Below are 25,107 nucleotides of genomic sequence, written 5' to 3' on the forward strand. Positions count from 1 at the left end.
CTCTCTCTCTCTCTCTCTCTCTCTCTCTCTCTCTCTCTCTCTCTCTCTCTCTCTCTCTCTCTCTCTCTCTCTCTCTCTCTCTCTCTCTCTCTCTCTCTCTCTCTCTCTCTCTCTCTCTCCTCCCTCTCTCTCTCTCCACCAGGCGCTTGAGGTGATGGGCGAGCGGCCTGCGGAGACGGCGACGGAGCGGATGGTTGGTCTCGCCTGGCAGTCCCTTCGCCAGGGGCTGCATGTCCTGCGCATCGGGCGCTGGCTCGACCGCTACTTCACCTGCGGCCGCCCCGAGGCCGAGGCACACGCCGTCACCGCCGCACTCGCAAACTTCCACCTCCACCAGGTCCGCCCGTGGCGGGGCGTGTGGCGCTCGTTTGCTGCTATTTATGTTGTCGTGGCAAATATGTATCTTGGTCGTGGATGCCCTGGCTCAAGGCGTTTCCTTCTTTACCCGTGTTGTCTGCGTGTGCTTCCTGTGGATTGGATCGTCCATTCATGAACGTTCTTTCTCGCCTGTGGTGACTTTCATTGACATGTGGCCGCTCACACGACCCGCGTGTGCCGTCAATATTCTTCTTCAGTTGTCGGCGCAGTACTCTTATGACTCGAGCAGCGCGACAAGCAACAGCAGCCGCACCCGTACCATCACCGCCCCCAGCGGCGGCATGTCGGTTGCGTCTCAGAAGCAGCTGCTGTATGCCCTCACTGCGGTCAACAGCGCAGACTCGACCTTTGACCGCATGGACCGCCCCACCCTGGCCCGCATCTACCTCGCCGCCGCCGTGCAGCTGCGCATCGCCACAACCTCGGCCGTCCCTGCGCGTGTGCTCTTCAGCCGCGCCCGCGCTGTGCTGGCGGAGCTGCCAGACGCGAAGAAGGCGTCGCTGCTGTGGATCATGCGCACATCGGCCCGCACGTTCTTTGAGGAGGGCGTTTGGTGCACGCAGGAGGTGCGGCAGTCGCACCGCGTGTACCGGCCGGGCAGCCTGCGCCATCTCACCATCCTCTACTGCAACAGCAGCCTGTACACGGCGCTGCAGAGCATGCTGGTTGGCCAGGACATGGAGGTGGTGCAGCAGCGCGCACAGGACGTCTACGACTGCGCCGTTCACAACGACCTCGTCCCCCAAATGTGGTGGTCCCTCATGCTCAAGGTCTGTCACTTTAGAAGTGTCGTTTCTTGTGTTTGTCTGCTTGTCTGTTTGTGTGTGTGTGTCTGTCTGTCTGTCTGTCTGTCCGTCCGTCCGTCTGTCTATGTGTGAACTTTACTGGACGTGCATTTTGGTTTGTGATTGTGACATTGTCCTAAGATTGCCCAGCCCGTTCGCTCATCCAAGTCGCTGCCTCTTGACCCCCTTTTGCCTTTCCCTCCCTCCGCTCTTGTGCAGGTGATGCTTGCGTGGCGCACGGGCGACTATACCGCTGCCCGCGACGCCATTCTCGAGGCCGACGACCTCGTCCTCAAACGCGTACGTTACTGTTGTCCCCTGTTCTTGCAGAGGTTTGTTGTTTGATCAGTTCGCTCCTTGTGTCACGCAGCGTACACCACGCACTTGTTGCTCATCTCGTGCCGTGGCTTCACACACACACACACACACACACACACACACACACACACACACACACACACTCGCGCGCGCGCGCACACACACGCACAAAACACTTGCACCATCGTCATCAGGATGTGCACCAGAACATGATGTATGCTGTCATCCGGGCTCGCCAGGCGCTTGTTGACGGCAACCACGCCCTCTGCCTGCGCGCTCTTGGTTTCGCGTCGTCGCTCCTCGCCGCCATCATCGACCAGCAGACCCCAAACACATACACCCCACAGCAGCAGGCGGTCAGTTAAACACAGCACATGCACTCGCGCGCGCGTGTGTCTGTGTCTGTGTCTGTGTCTGTGTCTGTGTGTATGCGAGTGGTGGTTTTGGTGCATGTGCACTTGTCTGTTGTCGTCCTTCCGCTGATGCCCTTGCTTTTGTTGCAATCAATCGACTCACGGGCGGGCATCATGTCGTGATTTGCGTTTCAGTTGGTGGTTGTGGTTGCGTACCGCCACGTCCTCTCCACGCGCGTCGCCCTCTACCGCGTCTGCGCATACACAGCGGTGAGATGATTCACTGTTTGTGCAGGCTCCATTGATCGCTTGCTACCTCCACCACAAACACACACTGCACTGCATTCATTCCTCCTCATGCTCCCACGTGAGCTCATCTCGAAACTAACCCCCCCCCCTTCCCTCTGCTGTCAATGGCGCAGGCGACTGCAAGCGGCGCCTCAGTTGCGCGGGAGTTGCGCGACTTTGCGGGAATGCAGCGGGATTTGGTAGAGGACGTGCGTCGGCTGCAGGCCATTGCGCAGCATGCGGGCTCCCTCGCCGTCCCCACCGCCCTCCTCTACCGCGCACTCATCCGCAACCTTGCCGGTGCACGCGTTGCACCGACGCACCGGCTGTTCACGCAGAGCATCCGCGCCGCCCGCCGCCTGGGCCTCACCTTTGACGAAGGCCTCGCTCTCTTGCACATGTGTTCTGCTCTCCGTGACTCCCTCTCCACCGCAGACATGAAGTCAAAGCTTGAATGCGTAAGTTGGTGTCCTGCTTGTGCTCTACTTGTAAGGTTTGAGAGAGTGTGCGTGTGATGTACACTGTGCTCATTTATTTGCAAGCTTGTTCTTGTGTTGCGTTTTGTTTTGCGTTGTGCGCCCGTTTTGTCGATGTTTCGACCTCTTCAATCGTCTCACCCACCGCTCAATCACGCCTCCATCTCACGTCAAACCACGTCGCGCACACACCAACCATACCACCCCTTTTTTCTTCTGACAGTGCGTGCACATCTTTGAGCGCTTGGATGCGCGTGACGAGCTCATGTGCACACGAAAGCTGCTCAGTGGGCTGAGTGCACAGTCGACAGCGCCCCACACTGCCGCAGCCATGGCCACAGCTGCTTGCGCAGCATTCTGAGACGTCGTCGCTCTGTTGGCGTTTGCGTTGTTTCTCATGTCGTTCGCGTGTTTGTTGGCTTCCGTTCCTGATGCCCACATGTGCTGTGGTTTGCCTTCTTTGTTCCTAAATCAAGTGTCACGCCAAAGTCACGTTTTCCTGCTTGGGTGTCACGTTCTTCCTCCCCTCTCTTCCTACATTTTGATTGCCGCCTTAAAGTGCCCCCCACAGAGTCAGCTGTGCTTGTTGTCATCGCTGTGTTGTTGAAGGTGAGGTGAGGTTGTAGTTGTGGCCTCCTTCACACGTTGTGTGTGCGTGTGTGTGCGTGCGTCTATGTGTTTAATCAACCAGAGAACGATCCAACATCGCAAGTCATGTGTGTGTGTGTGTGTGTGTGTGTGTGTGTGTGTGTGTGTGTGTGTGTGTGTGTGTGTGTGGAGCTGAAGTGACGAGGGAAGTGCCTCACAAGCAGACGGACAGTCAGACAGTCAGACAAACACAACACACAACGCACACAGCAACAACACCAACACAATAACTCAACACGAACAACAGTGCTACATGGAGACGAACGTGGTGACGCTGATGGCGCCTTGGTCGCTACCGGCACACAAGTAGTCGCCCTCCCATGCCAAACAGCATACAGTCGCAGCGGGTGGTGCAGGCACTGCCATCACAACAACATTGCTCACGTCCACACCACGTCCTTCCTCTCCACCGCCACTGCTGCCACTGCTGCGCTGCTGTTGCTCCTGTTGCTCTTCTTCATCCGTTTTCGTCAGCGGCACGATGAGCACAGCGTTGTCGGCGCCAACACGAACGCCCTGACGGGTGATGGAGGACGCAGCACGCTTACTCAACAGCCCACCTGTCAGGTGGTGGTGGTGGTGGTGTATGGAGTGAGAGTAACACCATCCATCCATCTCATGCATGTGAAAAACAACTACCCCCATTCCACACTCTCTCCTGCAGCTCAGCACCCTTTTCTTGGCTCAATCACTGAGCAGTTGCAGCTGTGACGAACCGATGGCGATGTGCCGATCAAAGACGGTGATGGCAGACGGGTGCATGGCGGTGTTGACGGCAATTTTCCGGTACAACGTCGACCCGCTCCACTGATACACCTGCAGGACAAACAAAGGAGGTGGGAGGAGGAGCACGAGCACGAGCACGAGGACAGTGAATGAACGAGCATCTTTGACAGTCGATTGTGCGACAAGCACGTGTATGTGTGTGTGTGTGGTGTGTGCGTGTGTGTGTGTGTGTGTGTGTGTGTGTGTGTGTGTGTGTGTGTGTGTGTGTGTGTGACGAGCTAGGTATGCGGGACGGGTTGTGGAAAGCAGGCACGGCAAGCATATTCTCCAAGGCATTCAGCTCACCGTTCCATGTTCGCTCTGAGCGACGATGAACGAATGGTCAGCCGAGAACCTGTCATGCACGCAACAGCACGAGAAGAAACAATGAGCAACAAGGCGAGGTCAAACACACCGCATGCGTCCGCACAACACGTGGTCTACTAACGCGATGGCGGCGACGCGCGAGTCGATGCGGAGGGAATCGTGTGGAGCAGCGGCCGGCTTTGACGCAGCTGGCAACGCGGTGGTGGTGGTGGTGGTGAAGGTGAGGATGATGATGCTGAGGGTTATGGGCCCTTGGTGTGCAAGAGTTAGGGAGACAAGACAGCTTGAGGGCTGGAGGGCATTGTTGAGGACACAAGCAAACTCGGAGAGATGAGCTGTTGAAGTGCGTGTACCGAGCGTGACGATGTGGCCGCCGCTGGTGCCGACGGCAATGACAGATTCCGTTGTGTTCGTGGCGATGGCGGTGACGGTAGCGGCAGAATCGACCGCCAGTGAGACGTTGCGCTGTGCACAGTGATGACCATACAAGGACACACCATGAAAAGGGTGTGGACGTGATAGATCCATGAGCAAAATGATAGAGCAAGCAGCAAGAGCGTGAGCAGCACAGCACGCGACACCCGCACAACAAAAGAGGTGAACGTGCATGAGCAGCAGAGCAAACATAACAGTGCTCACCGCTACTGCGAGCTGCGATGCCGATGATGTGTCAATGAAGGAGAGCTGTGGAGCACCAGCTGGTGCAGAGTCAGGGAGGTGTGACGGAGGCAGAAGCGGGCAAGGTAAGAACATTGCCGGCGGCAAAACAACTGATGTAGCAATGACATCATGACATGAGTGATGAGCGCTTCGAGCGAGCAAGCACGCAGGCCAAGCTCCAACCATCGCGTACATTGGTCGAGGGTGCCGATGATGGCAGTGTCTGACTCCACCAAAATGCAGAGGGCAGATGGGCTGCACGGTGTTGAATGGAATAACCACACGCGCACGCATACATACACACGCGCACATACATACGCACGCACATACATACGCACGCACATACATACACATGCACACGCACGCACATTCACAGAGAATCGTGAGAAATGACAAGGCACGACTGCGGAGATATATTTCTATGCGCCATCACATTGCATGAGTCGTGCACGAACAAAGACACATGTGGAGGACACGCGATGGCAGGCTCACGCGGAGAGGGGAAGCGACGTTGGCTGCGCTGCAGACGGCGATGATGACGACGACGACGATGACCGGAACCGGTACACGCCCGACCCGTTCACGGCATAAAACTGCACGGGAGACAAGGGTATGCACATGAGAGCACGAAGGTGAGGGGAAAGCCAAGAAGTGCATGAGTAAGACAAACAAGAGTGACAGGAGCACAGAGGATGCTCGAAAGCTTGGTGGACACACACACATACACACACACACACACCGCCTCTTCTGCGCCCGGCGGCCATGCGAGGTGGTTCACGTGGTCAAGATGCCACGACGAGAGCACGTCGAGCGTGGCGCGATCCCACAGTCTGCACGCACATACGCGCAGAGTTAAGGAAGCTCATGAGTCGTGGCGAGGCATTAAGGGATGGTAGCAGGCTGCAATGCACACGTGAAGCGTTTTCTCCTTGAACGTGCACAAATATACGTACACGCTCACATACATACTTCTACACTTGTACGGATGTACACACATGTACACGCATACACATGCAGATACACACACGCACACATACTCACATGATTGCGCCTGCTGCGTCAGCGCTGAGGACACGGGATGACTTTGAAGAGAGACAGCAGGCGATGATGGCGGCGCTGTGCCCGCGGAAACGCTCCTGGTGGCCGTGACAGCAGCGACACCACGGCGTTAGAGGGCGTGAACGGATGATGATGATGTTGGTAGGGTGGACGTGCAGTGCATGCGACATCATCGGAGAACAGAAAGATTAACAGCAACAGGAGTAGGAACAGGAACAGGAACAAGAACAGCAACAAGAACCGCAACAAGCACAGGAGCTTGAACTCAATTTACACCTGTCCAACGCTGATAAAGGGCTCCGGGCGCAGTCCTGCAAACGCGCATGCATGTGACGATACAAGCGATGGCGATGAGTTGGATGCAGGTACACATGTGTATGTGTGTGTGTATATTTGTGTGGCGAGACAGTACAAGCATTCAGGCAGATGCACGAGGGTCATGTGTGGACTGACCTCGTCGTCTTGACGGCGTTCTTGATGTGTGCGGCTGTTCCTGTCAACAGAAAGGAAGGTGCAAGCAAGGAACCTGTCAGATGTAGACCACAAAGCAGACACAAAGCCGTGGCAAACAAATTCATAGAGCAGTGAAACACAATGACAGATGAAACAAGACAGCCATGGATGACTGCACACGCACCGCGGATGCAGAGGATGAAGGGCGAGACGAACGCGAGGGTGGCTGCTCCTGCTGCTGCTGTTGCTGTTGCTGTTGCTGCTGTTGTTGTTGTTGTTGTTGTTGTTGTTGTTGTTGTTGTTGTTGTTGTTGTTGTTGTTGTTGTTGTTGTTGCCATGCATCGTCGGAGGCAGTGGTCTGCGCATCGGCTGCAGCATCAGTTGGTGCGTCCTTGAAGGCCGTCGTCGTCGTTGTCGCCATCGTCGCCATCGTCGCCATCGTCGTCGTCGTGGCGCCGGAGTTGATGACTTCCTCGCGGCCGCGGTCGTGTTCAGTTGTTTCCTCACCTCGATCTTCACTCGCCTGATTGGCCTTCGCCCTCTCTGCCTCTGTACCCGTCTGCCCTTCCAGCGGTTCAACCACCACCATCTCTGCCGCTGTGGTGTGTGGTGTCGACGGCCCTTTCACTACGGCCACCTCGTGCACTCCATTCGATGTTGGCGTTGATGCTGGCCGCTGGCCCGTCGTGTTGTCCGCGCCACCATCACCACTGCGCAGCAGCCGCGTTTCCTCCTCCAGCTCCTGCACGCGGGCCTGCAGAGGGGAGGGGGTGTAATTCGTCGTTTTTGTGTGTATGTGTATGTGTATGTGTGTATGTGTGTGTGTGTGATGTGTGTGTGTGTGTGCGTGTGTTTGTGTCTGTGTTTGTGTCTGTGTCTGTGTGTCTGTGTGTCTGTGTGTCTGTGTGTCTGTGTGTGTGAATATGTGTGCGTAGACAGCAAGCTCGACTGCTACAAGCAGAATTACACAATCGCACCTTGAGCTTGGCGAGTTCAGCGGCACTGGAAGCCGTTGCTGGCGGTGTGAAAGTGGCGCCCTGTAGCAAAATTGGCAGTGCTGTGAACAGCAGGCAACGCAGCGTGAGATGTGTGTGTGTGTGTGTGTGTTGGCGGTGATTGGTGACTTGGTGTTGTGAGACGCACATGAATGCTACGCACGTTGCACGTTGGCGAGGGCGCTGCTGAGAAAGTTGTACAGGCCTTGCTTGACGCGGTCTGTGGTGGGGCGAAGCAGATATGCGCGGAACACCTGGTGCTCCTCAGGGTACTGCACATGCGGCAGAGCTGCCACACGGCATGCACCACAACAAGCGCAATGCGTGAGCGCATACGTGCATGTGGAAAATATGTAAAGGCTGCGCGCATGCGCGTATGTAGAGCAACGCACAGGGAATCAGCGTCTTCTGCGGGAACTTTTCATTCCCCCACATCACACTCACCAAACCACTCTTGCCATCCGGAGGCGCCACTAGCCGCAATGTCGCCCAGCGCCTCGTTCAGCTGCAGCAACAGTGAAATGCGTGGATGTTAGAATCATTGGGAAGCCAGGTGCGACTGTGTGAGCGAGAACGAGAACAGGCTTGAAATGGAAGTGTCGACAGTGATTCGTGTTCATACCGACACAAACTCTCACTTTCATTTCTCTACACACACGAACACACACACGAACACACACACGCACACACACACACGCACACACACACACGCACATGCACACATGAACGCACACGCACACACACACACACACACACACACACACACACACACACAAACACACACACGCACGAACGCACGCAGAGCCGTACGGACTTGGGTGGTGGCATGCTTCTGCCTGGCGGTGACGAGGAAGAGCCGGAGGATGTGGTCGTGGAACTTGAGCGCCTTCTCCTGGAAGCTGCCATCCAGCTTGGCGAAGATGTTGGTTTCCAGCTGTCTCCAGAACTCTTTGAGTTCCTGATATTCGCTCGACGCCACAAGCGTCAACACATGCCGCACCAGCGCGCCAGCCTTGATACGAATCAGGGGACAGCGAGGGCGTTGTTCGTGGTGCCCGTGAGTGATGCTCCTTGCCACCGTGTGATCACAACATAGATCACGGTGCAGTGACGACACAAGGTACAAGCGCACGCACCCCGCCACAACACCACATCACACACCACACAAGCAAGGCGGCGCATGCGATACAACCTTGTAGAGGAAGCGACTGCTTGCCTGACAGTCACGATCAAATGCCCTCAGTGTGTCGGTGAAGCCGCGGAACACAAGGTACTCCCGCACCGCCTCATCCGCCGCCTCAATGGCCAACATGATGTCAAACTTCCAGCAGACCAGCAAGCAGACCAGCAAGCAAGCAAGTAAGGCAAGCCACTGCCTTCTTCTCTTCCTCCCCTTCAGCCTTTTTGTTTGTGTTTGTGACTGATTTCAGTGTGTGCAGGCAAAACCATAAGCAGCTCTGACACATCAACATCAACAACAAGCAAGCATTTGGCCCACACACCCTTTCACTCGCTGACACACACAACCTCCTCATTTCCTCCTCCACCCATCCATCCGTCCGTCCGTCCATCCGTCCGTCCGTCCGTCCATCCATCGTTTGTGTCGACAACGCGATGGCGTACCATCACCAACAACAGCAAGAGCTCAAGCCATGCGTGGATGCGAGCTGGTTTGTGGAAAGCGTGCCTGAGCGCTTCATGTGCCCCATCTGCCATGACGTGATGGTGCAGCCAACACAAGGGCCGTGCCAGCACGAGTTTGGCCACCAGTGCATCCGTGCGTGGATCAAAGATCACCCTTGCTGTCCTGTTTGCCGGGACCCGCTGACCACCTCCATGCTCACGCCCGCACGGCTCATGCGCGAGCTGGTGGAGGAGCTGCCGCTCCGCTGCAAGTTCCACAACCACGGCTGCCAGGCGCGCATCACCTTGGCTTCGGCGGACGCCCACCTGCGAGACCAGTGCACCGTCATCGAGTGCACCATGCCAGAGTGCCCTGAAATCGTGCTGCGCGAGCACCTCGCGGACCACCTGAAAGTCTGTCCGCACAACCCGGGGGCGCACGCCGCACGTATGAAGACGCTGGAGCAGCAGCAGCAGAACATGCGGGTGGTGCTGTTTGAGAACCTGCGCTCGGGCGTCGTGGATCCGCTCGTATCCGTGCACAAGCGCCTGGTGCAGAGCCAGGTGCGCATCCGTACCTTTGAGCAGACGCTTGACGAGATCTCCATCCCTCGCGATGACGACGTGGCGCGGTCGAAGCGGAAGGAGCTGCTCCGTGTCCTGGGCCAAACCGAGGCCGCCATCGACACGCTCGCCAAGTCCATCAGCTCCTTCAAGGCGCACTGCCCCAGCAACGCTTGATATCCGGTGTAATGTAACTTGAAGGCCGTACAGAACAGGAGGGTGCAAGAAATCCCTTCCTTTATTTGACTCGTACGTGCGTGTGTGTGTGTGTGTGTGTGTGTGTGTGTGTGTGTGTGTGTGCGTATGCGTGTGTGTGTGTGTGTGCGTGTGTGTGTGCCTGCGTCTCATGGACACCGCTTGCGTGCGATGTTGTGATGTGATGTGTTTCACTTGCCCTTGTTGTGCTGTTGTTGTGGTGGGAAACGGACGGCTGGCATTGAAGTGCAGACATATGTTACCGCGGCTGTGTGTGTGTGTGTGTGTGTGTGGTCTGTTATTCTTAATCAACTACATATCTGAATGAACGATTGCCCATATGGCAGTGCGCACCATGTGCAAAGACAAATAGCATTCGAAGAGGCGAGAGAGGGTGAACGAGAAGGGAGGAGAAAGAAAGACAGCGAAGAGAAGAACGAGAAATGGGGGGAGTGTTAAGAAAAGACAACGTGTGTGGATCTGTTCGATGATACCAGCGATAGCTGTGGTGGTGGCCGTGTTGAAGACACAAGCGCCTACCGTCTCCTGCTACCGCGGGACATGGCTTGCTGCCAGCACTTGGTGCTGCACAGGTGTAACCGCGCGCTCACGACACCGCCAATGGCAGGCGGCATAAACGACTCGGCCATCTGATTGGGGAGACGGTGGAAAGATGAAGGGGAGTAAGTGGGGTGTCAGCGATATGTTTGTGCTGACATGTGTGCACGCATCCACATTCATCCAGGATACAAACACTCATACACAAAACACACGCACACACGTTCACACGTTCACACGCGCGCACACACACACACGTTCACACACACACACACACACACACACACACACACACACACACACACACACACACACACACACACACACACACACACACACACACACACACACACACACACAAACGAACGAACGCACCGGGCTGAGGTCGATTTGGCGGAATCCGGAGACGCCGCCCGAGCAGAAGGGCCCGTCGCAGTTGGAGCAGCGGCACGCGCGCGACAGCACGCTGGCGCAACGCAACAAGGACGTGATGGTGATGGTGATAGTGGTGGTGCATGGAGGGGCCAGGATGTGGGAATGAGAGGGCGTGAGGGTGGTGGAGGAGCCAAGACAGAGGCGTGCGTGGACAAGCGCGTGTCACACATGTACATATGCAGCGCGCAGTTCTGCCAAGACGTACAGTTGAAGCGTCTCTGGGACATCGACGCTGTTGTGCTTGAATCCAAACCGCAGATACGCCCGCGCAACCAGCTGGCAACACGTCGTGTGACCGACACCAAACAGCAAGGGGAGACAAGGGAGGAGGACGTGAGTGGCGAAGGGAGCAGAGGAAAAGAGAAAATGTGTTGAACGCACGCGTGAGTGCATGTACGCGTGTGTGTATGTGTATGTGTGTGTGTGAATGTGTGTGTATGTGTGTGTGTGTGTGTGCCTGTGCGTGTGCTGGCACATTGAAAGGTGCAAATAAAACGGAACAGACGTGATCCACATCAACGTCTCCCACTCCCCAACGAGTGCCATAATAGAGTAGCACCACCTCCTGCAGCGGGAGCCAGGACTGCTGCGGCGGATCGATGCGGTCTGAGGGGTTCGGAGCGCGCATGGGGTTGCCTGGGGAGATGGTAAACGCGGTGGACATGGTGGTGGCAGCGGTGTGAGGGGGGTGTTGGTGTGGTGTGAATACGCAAAGTGACACAAGTGGAGAGAAGAAAGGCAAAGCCAAAGAGAGCAGCAGCAGAACGTTGCGCACACACACGCACACGGACACCCTGAGACAACCAGAACGCCAGATGAGCACCAGCCCTCACCTGCCATGTTGAGTGTCTGCAGCTGGCGTGTGGTGAAGGCGTGCATTTCATCTGGAACCCACTCAATGCTGTTGTTCGCCAGCTGAAGCACACGCAGTTTCCGCAGCTGCGACAATCGACTCGGCACCTCCCTGAACACACATGCATTCGTGTTTGTGTTACGTTGCGTGTGCGTGTGCGTGTGTGTGTGAATGGGTGAAGAAAAAAGACACACGCACATACGCTTGTGTGTGTGAATGGGTGAGTGAAAAACAAGGACACATACACATACACATACACATGTGTGTGTGTTTTGGCAGGGTGGTGAAAGTGGCTGAGCTGTGGATATGGTTGTTGCTGCAGTGGCACGGGCTGACCTGATTTGGTTATTGGATGCGACAATGTGCTCGAGTTCTGCCAGGTGATCAATGTGTGTTGGGAGCCGAACAAGCCTGCACAGCAACCACAACAGTTGTTGGGCGATGGATACATCAAGCTTCAACACAGCATCCGGGTGCACATACATGCACATACATGCATGCACACTCAATCACACACACACACGCACACACATACACACACATATATTCACATACACACACTACACCACACACTCACACGCGCGCACATTTGCATGCACCTCGCTTACCTGTTGTGCGACACGTCGATGTGTCGCAGTGCCGGGGGCAGAAGGCCGAGCTGCAGTCGCTCGAGTCTGTTGTTGGCCATGTTGAGGGACGCCAGCAGCGGCAGGTGCCGCAGACCCCGCGGTAGCGCCTGCCGATTGCGCACACGTGTGTGTGTAGTGTTGGTAGTGGTGTGTGTGTTATGTGTTACGTGTGTGTGTGTGTGAGCTTGGGCGACTTGACACACACACATCACATCGTGAGAAGAGTCCGCAGCGTGGTTACCTCGAATGCGTTGCGCGAGAGGTCGAGCGTGTTGAGGTGCTGTAACCGCAGCGTGGCGTGTGGCAGCGTGCGCAGGGATTGGCTGTTGATGCGCAGCAGCTGTTGTGATGTGATGTGCGTGTGTGTGTGTGTGTCATGCGGTTGTTGTGAGTGGGGGAAGAAGGAGGAATCACATGCCACAGCATCAACAGCTGTAGCGGTCAACCGCTTCGTCGTGTGTGAATACTTTGAGGTTTGGCGGAAAGTGTTTGGGCAGCGCCCTGTGCTCTGTGATTGTCATTCGCTGTACATGCACGTTCGCCGCCTTGTGTGTGTGTTCCAAAAATGAGTAAAACAGCATCAAGCCAACAGCCAAGCGCGAGTGTGCACACACGACGTGAGTAAGTGATGGCACTCAAGTCGATGAACAAGATGCTGCAACATAGCACACGACCAGCGGACACAAGTCCGCAACGCCATACATGACCTCTCCCCTGCACACAAACAAACACACACACACAAACAAACACACACACACACACACAGACACACAAACAAACACACACACACACACAAAACAAACACACACACCTGGGAGAGGGCGAGGGTTCGGTGTGCGCGCTCGATGCTGGGCAGTTTCACGTCGTACGGCTGCGTGTGCACCTGGTGGGGGGATTCAAAGCAGCGGTGTTGTTCAGACGCGCAGCAACGCATTGTGCAGGTGGCCACACACAAGCGAACTGGTGGACAACCACAGAGAAGGAGGCAGGTGGACAGGCAGGTAGGCACATGCACACAAAGACACATGTTCGCACATGCATATGCACTCATATACCCACACACACACACACACACACACACACACACACATACCCTGAAGAGCGTGGAGAGGAAGAGGTTGAGGGCTTCGGGGCAGGCGCCTGTGATGAAGATGTCGAGAGGGGGCGACTTGAGGCGGATGGTCGCTTTGCCCTCGCTGCGCAGCGCAGCAAACACGCGGTCAATGTTGCCCACCAGCTGCCACGCCACGGGGTGGTGATAGCGGTGGTGGTGGTGGTGAAGAAAGGTAAAGAAAGGTGAAGAACGTGACGTGTTGGGAGACACAAGCGGGGGGGGGTAAGGTACATGAAGCAGATGGAGTCTCTGGCAGCCACGTGGGCACACACACACGCACACACGCACACACACACACACACACACACACACACACACACACACACACACACACACACACACACACACACACCGGGTATTCTTGGAGGGGTGCTTGGCCATTTGAGCGCAGCATGACGATGGGCACTTCGTTGTACATGAAACCGCCGGCCTTGGCTGCGATTCCACGTTGCTGCCGTCGCTCTGTCGGCATGGCTCCCTTCACGGCCATGATCAGCGAGGATGCCACAGGGCGATTGCGACGCGCACCTGATGCGTTCACCACGCTCGTGGTGCACAAGCAATGCCCGATCCCTTGGTGTACACAACGTGCACAAAGCAGACTGTCACTGTGAGGCACTCTTGCACCTGTGTTGGCACATCACATAACTATGCATGCAAAACAAAACAAGCAAGTGCAAATGCAAGTGCAACAGTGTTCGCTGTCAGCAACAGGGCTTTGCTACGTACGGTGTGGTTCAAATTCCTCGACAGGCTGCTCCTCTTGCTGCTGCTGTGCTTGGTCGGCTTCAGACTGAGGCTCCTCGTTCGAGGTAGTTGATGAGGACGTCGCTTCTTCTCCTTGATTCGTTGCAGCGTGCTCCGACGCAGATGATGACGACGACGATGTTGGTGTTGGATCACGCTTTGGTTGCTTTGCCTGCACCTCTCCAGTCACATTAGCGGAGTCGTGTGCAGCCGAGTCAGCATCGCGGACGCCTCGTTTCTGACTGGATGCCGCAGTCATTGACGTAGTTGCTGCTGACGCCACAAGTGCTGGTGCTGTTGGTGTTGGCCTTGATGTGCTCGCCATCATTCCCAACCCGTTCATCGCCTTCAGTGGCTGTGCTCGGTGTGATGCTGGCTTTGCAGCTGCAAACAACGACCGCCGCTGTTGCCGTTGCTGTTGCCGTTGCTGTTGCTGTTTGTGCTGCTGTTTGTGCTGCTGTTTGTGCTTCGTTATTGCTGCTTGAACCCTGCTGGCTCGCGTAGCACCACCGCCGCCGCCTCCGCTGCCACCAGCACTGGCGGCAGCCATCCCTTTCGCCTTGGCACCCCACAACCGCTTGTTGCGCTTCGCAGTCATCTTCGTTGTAGAAAATCAACCGCCACACCCACCACTATTCTGGCGCCAAGGTTTGAATTGCGCGTTGGTGACCAGTGGGTTGTTTATTGTGTGCGCGGGCGCAACCTCCTCCTCCTCCTCCTCCTCCTCCATCACCACCACCTCCTCTCTCCCTCTCTCTCTCTTCTCTCTCTCTTCTCTCTCTCTGCTCTCTCTCTTCTCTCACTCTGTCTCCTGGGGGCCTAATTGATCAGCGTAACAACAACGTCATTGACACAAATCACACCACGCACAAACGCACACAAAAACAATCAAACACACCACACATTTGAAACACACGACACACACGAAACACACGACACAAACAACACAAGCGACACAAGCGACAGACGACCACCACGGCGCCTATGCGTCTGCTCTGTGCTCGTCCAGGAGGCGGAGCGCCACGTCCAGGCCAACCTTGAGGTCTTGCTCCAACTGCGTCAGCTCGGCGTCACTGAACCGCCGATTCAACACCTGCCGCTTCCACACTGCAAACGCCGCGTTCGCCTTTGGCCGGCACTCCGTCAGCAGCCGTCGCACAAGTGGTTTGGCTGCGTTGGGCCGCAGCGCAAGCGCATGGTGCACGGGCATGCGCTTTGCCCGCACCTGTTTCTTCTCGCCCGTCACGGCCACGGCCACGCTGCACACGTCCCGCAGCTGCGCCTGGTCCGCCTCGCTCATGTGCTCCGCAATCGACGGCTCCCGGTCAATAAACCGCAGGTCCCGCTGCAGCGTGCTCTTGAACGTCTCATATGCGCGCGTGAGCAGCACCACCCCTGGCGCGCGGTCGCCAAAGCGCAGCAGGCCAAACAGCGCCGCCTCAAACGACAGCACGTAGGCGAGATACGGCCCCTGCGGCTCGCCCTTCAGCAGCGACGACGCAAACACGTGCAGGTCCTGCTCCCGTGTTGTTCGCGGCCGCGCGCGGTACGGCGGGTCCTTGTTTGGAAGGTGCAGCAGCTTCGTCGCGTCCAGGCACACGTGGTACATGTACTGGGTGCACATGTGGTTGAGGATGAGCTGCTGCTGGAGCGACTCGAGTTCCCCCAGCAGCGAGGGCAGGTCCAGGCGTGCATCCGCGTGCTCGCCACCGCCACCACCCTCCTCCCCGTCCAGATCCTCCAGCGTCACGGCCATCGCCGCCCGGAACGTCACCTCCCACGATGTGAGCGAGGCCGACCGCGGCGTGAGCAGGTCAAACGCAGACGCGTGCGCGCCGAGTGCAGCAACAGCGGCGGGCCGGAACCGGGCATGTGCACGCACGCGCTTGCGGGTGAGAATCTCATACACGAGGAGAGAGAAGGCATAAGCCTGCGCCTGTGAGCTGGCGTTGTCTGGTTTGGCGTCGCACTCTGGCGGCAAGTAGAGCAAGCGGTCGCTTGATGTCTCGCGCGTCACGCCAGACAGGCGCCGGCTAAAGTCTGCACAGTGTGAACAGAGGATGGAGATGGAGTCGCGGGGGTTGAGACGCGGGAGAGGGGGGTTGTGAGAACGAGCATGGCGAAGCAGTAACAGGATGACACTGCAAAAGGAAAGGCGTGTGTGTGTGGCTGACGGGCAAGCAGGGAGGCCAACAGGCAGCCGTAAACGCTCAAAGACCAGACGGGACAGACACAATTACGTTCAAACACACACATGACGCGCGCACACACACACACACATGACGCACACACACATGACGTACGCATGCACACATGCACACACACACACACACACACACACACACACACATGACGCACCGAAATCGAAGAGCATCCCCTTGAGCTTGTTGCCTGAGGAGGGCATGAAGCGAATGTGCTTGTGGTAAATGCACGGCAGGCGCATTGCCTTGTCCTCACACCACTGCAGCGCCTGGCCCACATCAAGCATCGCCGTGTACAGCTGCTCCTGGGCCGTGGTGGCGTTGGTGAGCGCGTCGCGGAACGGCGTGTACGACGGCACGGCCGCAATGTATGCAAAGCGGCCCGCCACCCGGTCCACAAAGTAGTAGCGCGCCACGCGCCGGTGCCTGTTGGCGACGAGCAGGTCAAGGTCCTTCAGGGCGCGCTTGGCAACGCGCGACGTCAGGTTTGGGCTGATGGGGCACTCCACCAGCACGACCAGGGCGTGCTTGGCAAGTGCAATGCTCCCATCCGCCTTCTCCTGCCTCCATGACCCCCTGAACACACGCGCAAACCGCTCGTCTGCCAGGTTTGGCTGCGCCGTGGTCTCGTCCACCTCGTAAGCAATCCCCCCACCCGCCGCACTGCTGCTGCCGCCAGTCCTCTTCGCCGCTCCTGCGCTTAACGACGACGACGACGACGACGACAATGACGACGCAGCACCGGCCAGCTTGGCGCGCTTGGCAGGCTGCTCGTCGGAGCCCGACACAAGGAGGTGGTCCTCCAGGGACTGCTTGTCCTCAGGCACATCATCGCACGGGTTGCCCGATTTCTCAAGCAGCGGGCTGCCTTCCTGGAAACAGTACCACTTGCCAGACTGCACAGTTTGCACGTACTCACGCGGCAGGCACCGCCACTTGTTGCACGAGTCGCACTGAATCCAGTCGACGACCTCGTGCTCTGACAGCTCGCTGTGCGATATCTTCTTGTACGCCCTGGTCTCGCGGGCCTGGTCATACTCCACAAACACGTCGTGCAGCCGCAGCAGCAGCCGCTGGTACATGTGGTTGTTGTGGAACTCCTGCTTGTTGTCGTGCGGCACAAAGTGCTTCTTGGGCAGCTCTGCCAGCAGGATCACGCCAAGGCCCTGGTGCGGCGACGTGATGTGGGCCGCCTGTCGCAGAAACGAGCAGATGAGGCAGTTGGCCGAGTACAGCATGATGCCACCGAGCTTCTTGCGCTTGTACATCTCCGAGAACCCGATGCTGATGCGAATAACGTCTTCATCGTCGTCCTTAACGGCGAGCGGTTTCATGTCGTCCACTTCTTCCTCCTTCTTCACCAGCGCCTTTGCAGCGTCCGCCCCATAGTCTTCTTCGTCTTCTTCTTCTTCCTTCTTGGGCCTCGCCTTCAGGATGGGCTTCATCTTCACATCCGTGCGCCCCTCCTCCTCCTCCTCCTCCTCCTCCTCCTCCTCCTCCTCCTCCTCTTTCTTCATCTTCATCTTCATCTTGGGGTTCGGTTCCTCCTTGACTTCAGACTTCACTCCCCTCTTCACCCTATCCAACATCCCCTCATCATCCTCCTCTTCCTTCAACTCCTCCTCCTCCTCCTTGATCTCCTTCTTCACAATCGCGCCACCACCACTGCCCCCGCTGCCGTTGGCTGCGCCCGGTCTGCGCTTTGGCTTGAGCGCCTTCACCTTGAGTTCGCTCACCTGCACATCAGACAGGTCCTGCTCCAAACTCCGCCGCTCCACCAGCTTATCGTGCAGAAACACGCGCAGGTCAATGCCGTGCGGGTGCTGGCGGGAGGGCGGGCGCGTCTGCAGTGTGCGGTACATGATGGCCACGTATTTGCGCAGGGAGTAGTCCATCTCAATGTCGTCTGCCAGCACACCGTCCTTCACTTTGCGCTGGTAGTGCTGCCGGTTCCCGTCGAGGTCCTCCTGCCAGATGCGGAAGTCGTCCGGCACACTCGTCATGTCGAGCTCGGGCCTGCAGCGGGGGATGGGTGCGCATGGATGAGAGGGAGAGAGAGAGAGAGCTTGTGCGTGTGTGTGTGTGTGTGTCTGTGCGTGTCTGTGTGTGTCTGTGTGTGTGTGTGTGTGTGTGCGTGTGTCTGTGCGTGTGTCTGTGTGTGTGTCTGTATGTGTGTGTCTGTATGTGTGTGTCTGTATGTGTGTGTGTGTGTGTGTGTGTGTGTGGTGAAGCTCGACACAGGTGAAGTACACGTGTACAACATTTGCCCCGCCCCCCTTTTTCCTGCCTCAAGAAAACTGACTGCATGTAACCGTAGGAGTCTTCCTTCTTGACGAGGTCGCTGATGAGGATGGTGGTGCCGCTGGTCTGGTTCTCGTGCATCCAGCGCCCCACAAACAGCTGGTTGATCACCTTCGTTCGCTCCATGATGCGCTGCAGTACAGAGTCAAACTCCTGCTGGTTCTCTGCTCCCAGAACCCAGAGGGGAGGAAGCAAACATGACATATGGAGGTGAGTAGGTCGTGATGGTGGTGATAATGATGATGATGAGGCGGGATCATGACAGAGCACAGACACAATACTGCATTGCATTTGATTCCTACACCCACGCGTTCTCGCGCACACGCACACGCAGACACGCACGCACACACACACACGCACACACACACACACCTGCAGACACACACACACACGCAGAGACACACACCTGCGTCGGCGTGTCCGCCTGACCCGATGTTGAGCTTGGTTGTTTCGCACATGATGTCGTCTTCGCCAGTGGGGCCGCGACGAGAGAGAACACCAATACAGACGCTGTTGTGCTGTATGGAGCGGGTCAGCACGACAGCGTGGTGTCCAATGCGCATGGAGCCCGTCTTGAAGCCATACCCGAACCGCCCACTGCGATGGGTGTCGCTCACGTCCTGCAGGCACAGGGGCACAAGCACATGTGACCCGTGAGGTTCGTTGGAGAGGAGAGAGGAAGAGAAGATTGGGCACGCCAATCGCAGTGGCACGCGAACGCACACTCGAGCGCACACAAAACAACCCGCAAACAAAATGCATGCACAAACACAAATACACACACGCACACATACACACGCACGCACGCACGCCGCTCACACGCACACGCACACGCACACGCACACGCACACGCACACGCACACGCACACGCACACGCACACGCACACGCACACGCACACGCACACGCACACGCACACGCACACGCACACGCACACGCACACGCACACGCACACGCACAAGCACATACCTGTTTGCGGCCCAGCTGCATCATGGTATCAATCTCTTCCTTTGACATGCCCACGCCGTCATCCCTGAGCTCAATGAGCGTCTCGCCGCCCATGGTCTTTGGCCGGATGCGGACATTGCGCGCATCTGCGTCGCTCGAGTTGTGAATCAGCTCTGCAAAGGCGCCAAAGATCCACTCGTGTCGCGCGTAGGCTTCCTTGAGCAGGAACGTGGGTGGCAGCGAGAGGCGGCCCTGCACGTGCAGGCCCTTTGGGCTGTCGACTGGGGTGCTGGTTGGCGTTGACGATGTGGAGGAGCTTGTGCGCTGCCGGTGGTGGCGGTCGTGGAGTTTGAGTCGCAGGTGGCTGGTGTCTGCGCGTTGCAGTGGGGCGCCGTCGCGGTAGTAGATGCGGAAGCGGCCCATTTGCTTCGGCGTGGCCACAAAGTATATGCTCGGGTTCTGTGTGTCTGACAGGATTTCACCCGCCTTTTCGTTCCCCCTGTGATTGAGGCACTTCCACAGCCTGAGCACCTTTCCTTGGCGATCCTCGTCCTCAAAGGACACGTCCAGCGGCTGCGTGCCTTCGAGGGCCTGGCTGACTGTGTGAATGCGAGGAGAAACGCCACCGCCCGCGCGCTTCACCTTCAGCAGGAGCACGCCCTGTGTTGGCCAACCAGGCGGCAGGATGCTTCGGTCCATCTTGCACTCGCTGATGAAGGCTGGCCCGGTGGGTTCGTCTTGAAACAGCTTGAAGGTGATGGTGTCCCCGCTCATGGTTGGTAGTTGGCGGTTGGTTGCATGCAGAGAGAGGGAGGGTAGTCGTTGCTGTCGAAAGCGACTGCTGGACTGCTGGCTTGCGACGTCGACTAGCCAATGGAGCAACGAGCACTTTGCCTCTTTGCAGGCGCTGAACACAAGCAGAGAGGGGGACGGAATGCCAGCTCCCCTCTTTCCTTGGCCAAAATCAAACGGTGTACGCGTGCACCCACGATGATGTCCGCAAGCGAGCACAACAACAGCCAAAGCAGCCAACAACAGCCAAAGCAAGGCGAGTGACGCAGGCGTGGTGGTCTTCTTCGTCGTGTTGTTTGTGGTGTGGTGGCGGCGCCTCAAACAAAATAAAAAATTGTGTGAATGTGTGCCGCCAAATTCAAATTGTTGTTTGCTTGCTCGTTGTTCAAGTTGTGGAGTTGTTGTTGTTCTTGTTGTTGTTGTTCTTGTTGTTGTTGTTGTTGTTGTTGTTGTTGTTGTTGTTGTTGTTGTTGTTGTTGTTGTTGTTGTTGTTGTTGTTGTTGTTGTTCGTGGTGGTGGCGACGGTGGGTGGTGGCGATTGCGGCAGAAGGGTGAAGGCATGAGGCCGTGATGATGTTTATTACGTAGATTGTTGTGCTGTTGGTGTGCGAGTTATTTATTAAAGTTGGTGAGGTCAGGTACATGACATTCAGTTGTCATGTTGGCGGAGTTCGTTCTTTGTTACATTTTGTTGATGGTCTTTCGTTCGGTTGTTGTTCCTCGTCGCTATCGCCGTCATCATCATCATGGACATCACCATACACGCCCTTGCTCCCAGTCTTTCCCTTCGTCCTTTTTTCTTTCTTCTTCTTCGTAGCTTCGTCTTTCTTTCTTTCCTTCTTCTCCCCCCCCCCTTTTTCCTTTCCTTCTTGGCTCTGTTGACAGTGCGACAACCTGCTGCCCCTTGCTGAAGCTTTCGTTGTTGATCCCGCCTTCACGCGTTCGCGTGCGTACAACGATGAAAGCGCAGGACCAAAAGCCGCATCAGTCGCACGAGTGAAAAGGGGAGTTGTGATGAGGTGCTGTGAGTTTGATTGTTTCAATCCTAAAATGCACAGCACACACACACACACACACACACACGCACACACGCACGCATACACACACGCACACACAGACATACAGACTACAACCGGAACAAAGCGACGAGAGCGAAAAGCAACACGCACGCACTGGTGTGTAACAAAGGGCAAAAGAGGCACAGATGTGACATGGTGTGAAGCGGACAACACAATTCAACAGCACATCACGGCACGAAGAGCACGCCGTGTAGTTGTCTTGGTAGTTGCTGGAGAGAAAGGGGTAGGCAAAGGCCCAGCTAGAGCACGGTGACGTGTTTCTTCACAAACGTCTCCAGGTCCGCATAGTACTTGTCATAGTATTGCTTCATGTGCTGCAGCGGCAACAGCGGTGCATGCGCGTGTGTGCGTGTGATTGTGAACATACACGTGCTCACGTCAATGCTCCGTGGTGAGCGCATGGCAACACAGCAGCCGCCAACGCCCGCACAGTCCACCGCATCACACATCCTCTCAAACCCACCCACCCCCTTCTCTCCTTCCAACACCAAGGCCCGTCCATCCATTTCCCCTTGTTGCGCACCTGGACGTGTGCCGACTCGTCAAAGACGCTGGCGGTGACGGGGATGCCCTGCTGCTGCCACGCGCGCATGACGCTCTCGATGCGCTCCGAGTCCGTCACGGGGTCCACGTGCGAATACATCACGTGCGTCGGCGTACGCATCGGGTTTGCCTGTCCATTGTTTGGGTTGCGAGTGAGTGAGTGAGTGAGTGAGTGAGTGAGTGAGTGAGTGAGTGAGTGAGTGAGTGAGTGAGTGAGTGAGTGAGTGAGTGAGTGAGTGAGTGAGTGAGTGAGTGAGTGAGTGAGTGAGTGAGTGAGTGAGTGAGTGAGTGAGTGAGTGAGTGAGTGAGTGAGTGAGTGAGTGAGTGAGTGAGTGTTTATGTGAGTGTTTATGTGAGTGAGTGAGTGTGTGTGAGTGTGCGCGCGAAGGAGGTTCGTCGAGCCAGCGAGAGAAGCACATGCAAAAGGCCCACAGGCCATGTAGCCAGTAACAACCACAACCACAACCACAGTACCACCACAGTACCACCACAGTACCACAACGTCAACCACAACCGCAGCAACAGTACCACAGCAGCCACACCACCTTGAAGATGGACGAGGATGCGCGGTAGACGCCCATGCGCCCTGGGCTCATGGCCATGAGGCCCTCGAGAAAGGCCTGGCTCAGCCGCCGCACGAGCGGGTTCTTGAAGGTGGCGGCAGACACACCATACGGGATGCCCTCAAGGTCGACGACAGAGTCTAGGATCTGTCCGCGTGTGCACGCGGCAATGTCCTCGTACTCGCTGTGCTGTGTCGCCTCCATCAGATACCGGCCATACAGGAAGCCGCCTGTTTACAAAGGTGCGGAGTGGACATGGGTACGCGCGTGTACCGTGAGGGGATGGATAATGGGGTGGTGGGTTATGGAAGGTGGATGGATGAACAGGAGACAGGGATGGAGAGGTTGGCATGCGCACAGACAGACAGACAGACAGACAGACAGACAGACAGAGGACAGACAGACAGCCCCCCCACCCCCACCACAGACAGACACACACACACACACACACACACACACACGCACACACACACACACACACACACACACACACACACACACACACAGAGGCAAGGCACGCATTCATACGCACCGACTGAGAAGCCGTGGATGAGGAGTGGGTGGCCGCGAAAGGGCGGGGATGTCACGAGATGGAGGAGGGAGGATGCCGCAGCAGATGCCTGGTGGAACGAAGTAGCAGCGACGGCAAAAAGGCAGTGCCACACCTAATAAGTAAGAACCGCGCATCTCCTTGCATTGCGTTGCTCAGTGCATTGACATGCACGCTCATTTGTGTGTGTGTGTGTGCATATTCGCAGGTCCTGCCTGACCTGCTTCATGTCGAGGCAGTGCTTGGGGCGTGGTAGCATGCTCACAGTGTGGATGCCACGGTCCGCATACCAGTCTGCGTACTTCTGGATGTGGTTCTGTGGCATGCGTCGTCATTGGTGTTGTTGTGTTGTGTTGTGTTGCGTTATGCAAGTGTGTGTGTGTGTGTGCGAGGCATGTGTGTGTGTGTGTGTGCGTGGCATGTGTATACGCGAGGCATGTGTGTGTGTGTGTGCGAGTGTGTGAGGCGGCTGCGTGTGGCTGCAGTCGTTTCACAAACCAAACATCGTTCATGCACAACAACCACCACAAATCATCACAAACTACGTCCACACGCAGCCACAGACCCACAGACGCACATCCGCAAACAACGTACGCGCTTTGAGAGGAGCCATCCAATCATGAGGACCACTGGCCTGTCTGCTTCGGGCCGTGTTGTGGCCTCGTGCAAAAACAAGTCCTGTCCGTACTTTCGCTTCACATCGCTCAGCACCTGGTTGTTGCGTGAGTCGTGTTGTGAGTTGTGTGGGGCACTCTTTCCTTGCAAAATCACTTGTGCTATTCACTGGCTACACAACAACAAGCTACTCAAGAAGGTGTCACGCATCATGTATCATGTACACACACACACACACACACACACACACACACACACACACACACACACACACACACACACACACACACACACACACACACACACACACACACACACACACACACACAACAGCACCTGCCGTGCAGTGGCGATGCAGATGCGCCTCGTTTGCCTCCAAAGCATCGTGCCGGTCACTACTGTTTATGGTGTTATTTATTGACGATTGAGCCGGCCCGATTGAGCCCCCGATTGAGCAACGACGCGCAAGATCCACTTCCACGACGAACGACACACAACCCACAAGATGAAGGCGACGCAGGCGCAGCGAGCGGCACAGGCAGCGGCCAACGCAACGCGGCCGTTCAGGCGCAGGAACCTGGCGGTTGGCGCTGTGTTGTTTGGCTTTGTGGGCTCCGTGTACGCATACACAATCCTCTCCGTCAAGCAAGAGGACTTCTCTGACGTGCAGCCCGTGCTTCCCACCCACGGCCAGAAGGTGTGTGTGTGTGTGTTTGCAAGCTTGGGTCGGCGTCTTTGCTGTTGCTGTCGCTGCATCCGTGTGTGTGTGTGTGTGTGTGTGTGTGTGTGTGTGTGTGTGTGTGTGTGTGTGTGTGTGTGTGTGTGGTGTGTGGTGTGCGCACCTGCGTGTCTTTTGCTGGCGTCCTTCCCTTCCTTCTTCCTTCCTGCCTTCCTACCTTGACGTCCTCAATTTTTCCTGACTTGTGTGCAGTCGAGGTGAACTAAGGAAGGACCATATCCTGCCCTACCCTCCAGCCCAAGCCTAACGTAACAGAAACTCTCCCCCACGACATGCCTGCGCGATGACGACACTGTTGCAGTGCACCTGTCTCCACCTTTTGTGTTTTGCGTCTCTGCATGTCGCGGCGCGAGCAAGTGCTTGATGTCACACTACACCTTTGCTTGTTTGTGTTTGTGTTGACGCGCATCCTTGTCATCGCACAATGCCACGCACTTCAGTACACGTTTCCCACCCCGCAAATGCTACTTGCGAGCATCAGATTGAGAGAATGGGAGAGAGAGTGTGTGTGCGTGTGCGTGTGCGTGTGGGGTAGCGGTCACACGAGGCATGCAC

At 56.7% G+C, this 25,107-nt stretch overlaps 7 protein-coding genes across 7 annotated transcripts in view; 3 read left to right on the top strand and 4 right to left on the bottom strand.

Annotated features, from left to right (window-relative positions):
- Positions 1 to 3,309, top strand: part of PTSG_02734 (uncharacterized protein) — a 7,174-nt gene extending 3,865 nt beyond the window's left edge. The window contains exons 5-11 of the mRNA XM_004996178.1: positions 143 to 337; positions 576 to 1,148; positions 1,383 to 1,463; positions 1,676 to 1,837; positions 2,030 to 2,104; positions 2,257 to 2,580; positions 2,822 to 3,309. Coding sequence (XP_004996235.1) covers positions 143 to 337; positions 576 to 1,148; positions 1,383 to 1,463; positions 1,676 to 1,837; positions 2,030 to 2,104; positions 2,257 to 2,580; positions 2,822 to 2,959 — 1,548 coding nt within the window. The 3' untranslated portion in view covers positions 2,960 to 3,309. The remainder of the gene's footprint in view (positions 1 to 142; positions 338 to 575; positions 1,149 to 1,382; positions 1,464 to 1,675; positions 1,838 to 2,029; positions 2,105 to 2,256; positions 2,581 to 2,821) is intronic.
- On the bottom strand, positions 3,262 to 8,912 carry PTSG_02735 (uncharacterized protein). Its single transcript, XM_004996179.1, has 18 exons — positions 8,698 to 8,912; positions 8,320 to 8,517; positions 7,950 to 8,010; positions 7,669 to 7,794; positions 7,488 to 7,567; positions 6,695 to 7,264; positions 6,511 to 6,550; positions 6,334 to 6,368; positions 6,040 to 6,134; positions 5,738 to 5,828; positions 5,491 to 5,591; positions 5,192 to 5,253; positions 4,978 to 5,036; positions 4,692 to 4,803; positions 4,460 to 4,526; positions 4,318 to 4,366; positions 3,963 to 4,062; positions 3,262 to 3,806 (listed from the first exon to the last, which is right to left on the bottom strand). Exons 1-18 carry the CDS (start codon positions 8,815 to 8,817, stop codon positions 3,496 to 3,498), a joined length of 2,277 nt encoding a protein of 758 aa, XP_004996236.1. The 5' UTR covers positions 8,818 to 8,912; the 3' UTR covers positions 3,262 to 3,495.
- Positions 8,913 to 9,119: 207 nt separating this feature from the next.
- On the top strand, positions 9,120 to 9,869 carry PTSG_02736 (uncharacterized protein; the record flags this gene model as incomplete). Its single annotated transcript, XM_004996180.1, has 1 exon — positions 9,120 to 9,869. The coding sequence occupies one exon, from the start codon at positions 9,120 to 9,122 to the stop codon at positions 9,867 to 9,869; it is 750 nt and encodes a 249-aa protein (XP_004996237.1).
- A 301-nt stretch (positions 9,870 to 10,170) lies between these two features.
- Positions 10,171 to 14,825, bottom strand: PTSG_02737 (uncharacterized protein). Its single transcript, XM_004996181.1, has 13 exons — positions 14,206 to 14,825; positions 13,829 to 14,049; positions 13,456 to 13,599; positions 13,174 to 13,245; positions 12,830 to 12,907; positions 12,604 to 12,702; positions 12,342 to 12,469; positions 12,070 to 12,144; positions 11,714 to 11,844; positions 11,443 to 11,516; positions 11,086 to 11,156; positions 10,821 to 10,911; positions 10,171 to 10,537 (listed from the first exon to the last, which is right to left on the bottom strand). The coding sequence occupies exons 1-13, from the start codon at positions 14,819 to 14,821 to the stop codon at positions 10,424 to 10,426; spliced, it is 1,914 nt and encodes a 637-aa protein (XP_004996238.1). The 5' UTR covers positions 14,822 to 14,825; the 3' UTR covers positions 10,171 to 10,423.
- Positions 14,826 to 14,889: 64 nt separating this feature from the next.
- Positions 14,890 to 20,786, bottom strand: PTSG_02738 (uncharacterized protein). Its single transcript, XM_004996182.1, has 5 exons — positions 19,693 to 20,786; positions 19,132 to 19,345; positions 18,727 to 18,889; positions 16,582 to 18,440; positions 14,890 to 16,263 (listed from the first exon to the last, which is right to left on the bottom strand). The coding sequence occupies exons 1-5, from the start codon at positions 20,443 to 20,445 to the stop codon at positions 15,206 to 15,208; spliced, it is 4,047 nt and encodes a 1,348-aa protein (XP_004996239.1). The 5' UTR covers positions 20,446 to 20,786; the 3' UTR covers positions 14,890 to 15,205.
- Positions 20,787 to 21,488: 702 nt separating this feature from the next.
- On the bottom strand, positions 21,489 to 24,209 carry PTSG_02739 (uncharacterized protein). The gene is made up of 7 exons (XM_004996183.1): positions 24,150 to 24,209; positions 23,793 to 23,909; positions 23,419 to 23,514; positions 23,181 to 23,268; positions 22,631 to 22,878; positions 22,066 to 22,215; positions 21,489 to 21,856 (listed from the first exon to the last, which is right to left on the bottom strand). Exons 1-7 carry the CDS (start codon positions 24,195 to 24,197, stop codon positions 21,782 to 21,784), a joined length of 822 nt encoding a protein of 273 aa, XP_004996240.1. The 5' UTR covers positions 24,198 to 24,209; the 3' UTR covers positions 21,489 to 21,781.
- Positions 24,210 to 24,231: 22 nt separating this feature from the next.
- On the top strand, positions 24,232 to 25,013 carry PTSG_11917 (uncharacterized protein). The gene is made up of 2 exons (XM_004996184.1): positions 24,232 to 24,510; positions 24,745 to 25,013. The coding sequence occupies exons 1-2, from the start codon at positions 24,319 to 24,321 to the stop codon at positions 24,751 to 24,753; spliced, it is 201 nt and encodes a 66-aa protein (XP_004996241.1). The 5' UTR covers positions 24,232 to 24,318; the 3' UTR covers positions 24,754 to 25,013.
- Positions 25,014 to 25,107: the final 94 nt, after the last annotated feature.

The sequence above is a fragment of the Salpingoeca rosetta genome (assembly GCF_000188695.1).
Source record: "Salpingoeca rosetta unplaced genomic scaffold supercont1.6, whole genome shotgun sequence".
Taxonomy (NCBI): Eukaryota; class Choanoflagellata; order Craspedida; family Salpingoecidae; genus Salpingoeca; species Salpingoeca rosetta.

Coding starts and splice junctions, on each gene's coding strand:
- PTSG_02735 (XM_004996179.1), bottom strand. CDS start 8,817: ATGTTGGCCATTGAGGCGGCGGATGAGGCGGTGCGGGAGTACCTTGTG. Junction 8,011..8,319: donor AGAAGCATGCCACCACCCAA/GTCCGTACGGCT, acceptor CTGTTGCTGCAG/CTGAACGAGGCGCTGGGCGA. Junction 5,254..5,490: donor ACGTCGCTTCCCCTCTCCGC/GTGAGCCTGCCA, acceptor AACACCGTGCAG/CCCATCTGCCCTCTGCATTT.
- PTSG_11917 (XM_004996184.1), top strand. CDS start 24,319: ATGAAGGCGACGCAGGCGCAGCGAGCGGCACAGGCAGCGGCCAACGCA.
- PTSG_02739 (XM_004996183.1), bottom strand. CDS start 24,197: ATGCTTTGGAGGCAAACGAGGCGCATCTGCATCGCCACTGCACGGCAG. Junction 23,269..23,418: donor ACTGCCTCGACATGAAGCAG/GTCAGGCAGGAC, acceptor TCGTTCCACCAG/GCATCTGCTGCGGCATCCTC. Junction 22,216..22,630: donor CATCCTCGTCCATCTTCAAG/GTGGTGTGGCTG, acceptor AACAATGGACAG/GCAAACCCGATGCGTACGCC.
- PTSG_02737 (XM_004996181.1), bottom strand. CDS start 14,821: ATGACTGCGAAGCGCAACAAGCGGTTGTGGGGTGCCAAGGCGAAAGGG. Junction 11,517..11,713: donor GCAGACACTCAACATGGCAG/GTGAGGGCTGGT, acceptor CCATCTCCCCAG/GCAACCCCATGCGCGCTCCG. Junction 11,157..11,442: donor CCTGGCTCCCGCTGCAGGAG/GTGGTGCTACTC, acceptor ACGTGTTGCCAG/CTGGTTGCGCGGGCGTATCT.
- PTSG_02738 (XM_004996182.1), bottom strand. CDS start 20,445: ATGAGCGGGGACACCATCACCTTCAAGCTGTTTCAAGACGAACCCACC. Junction 19,346..19,692: donor TGCAGCTGGGCCGCAAACAG/GTATGTGCTTGT, acceptor CTGTGCCTGCAG/GACGTGAGCGACACCCATCG. Junction 18,441..18,726: donor GACTCCTACGGTTACATGCA/GTCAGTTTTCTT, acceptor CCCCCGCTGCAG/GCCCGAGCTCGACATGACGA.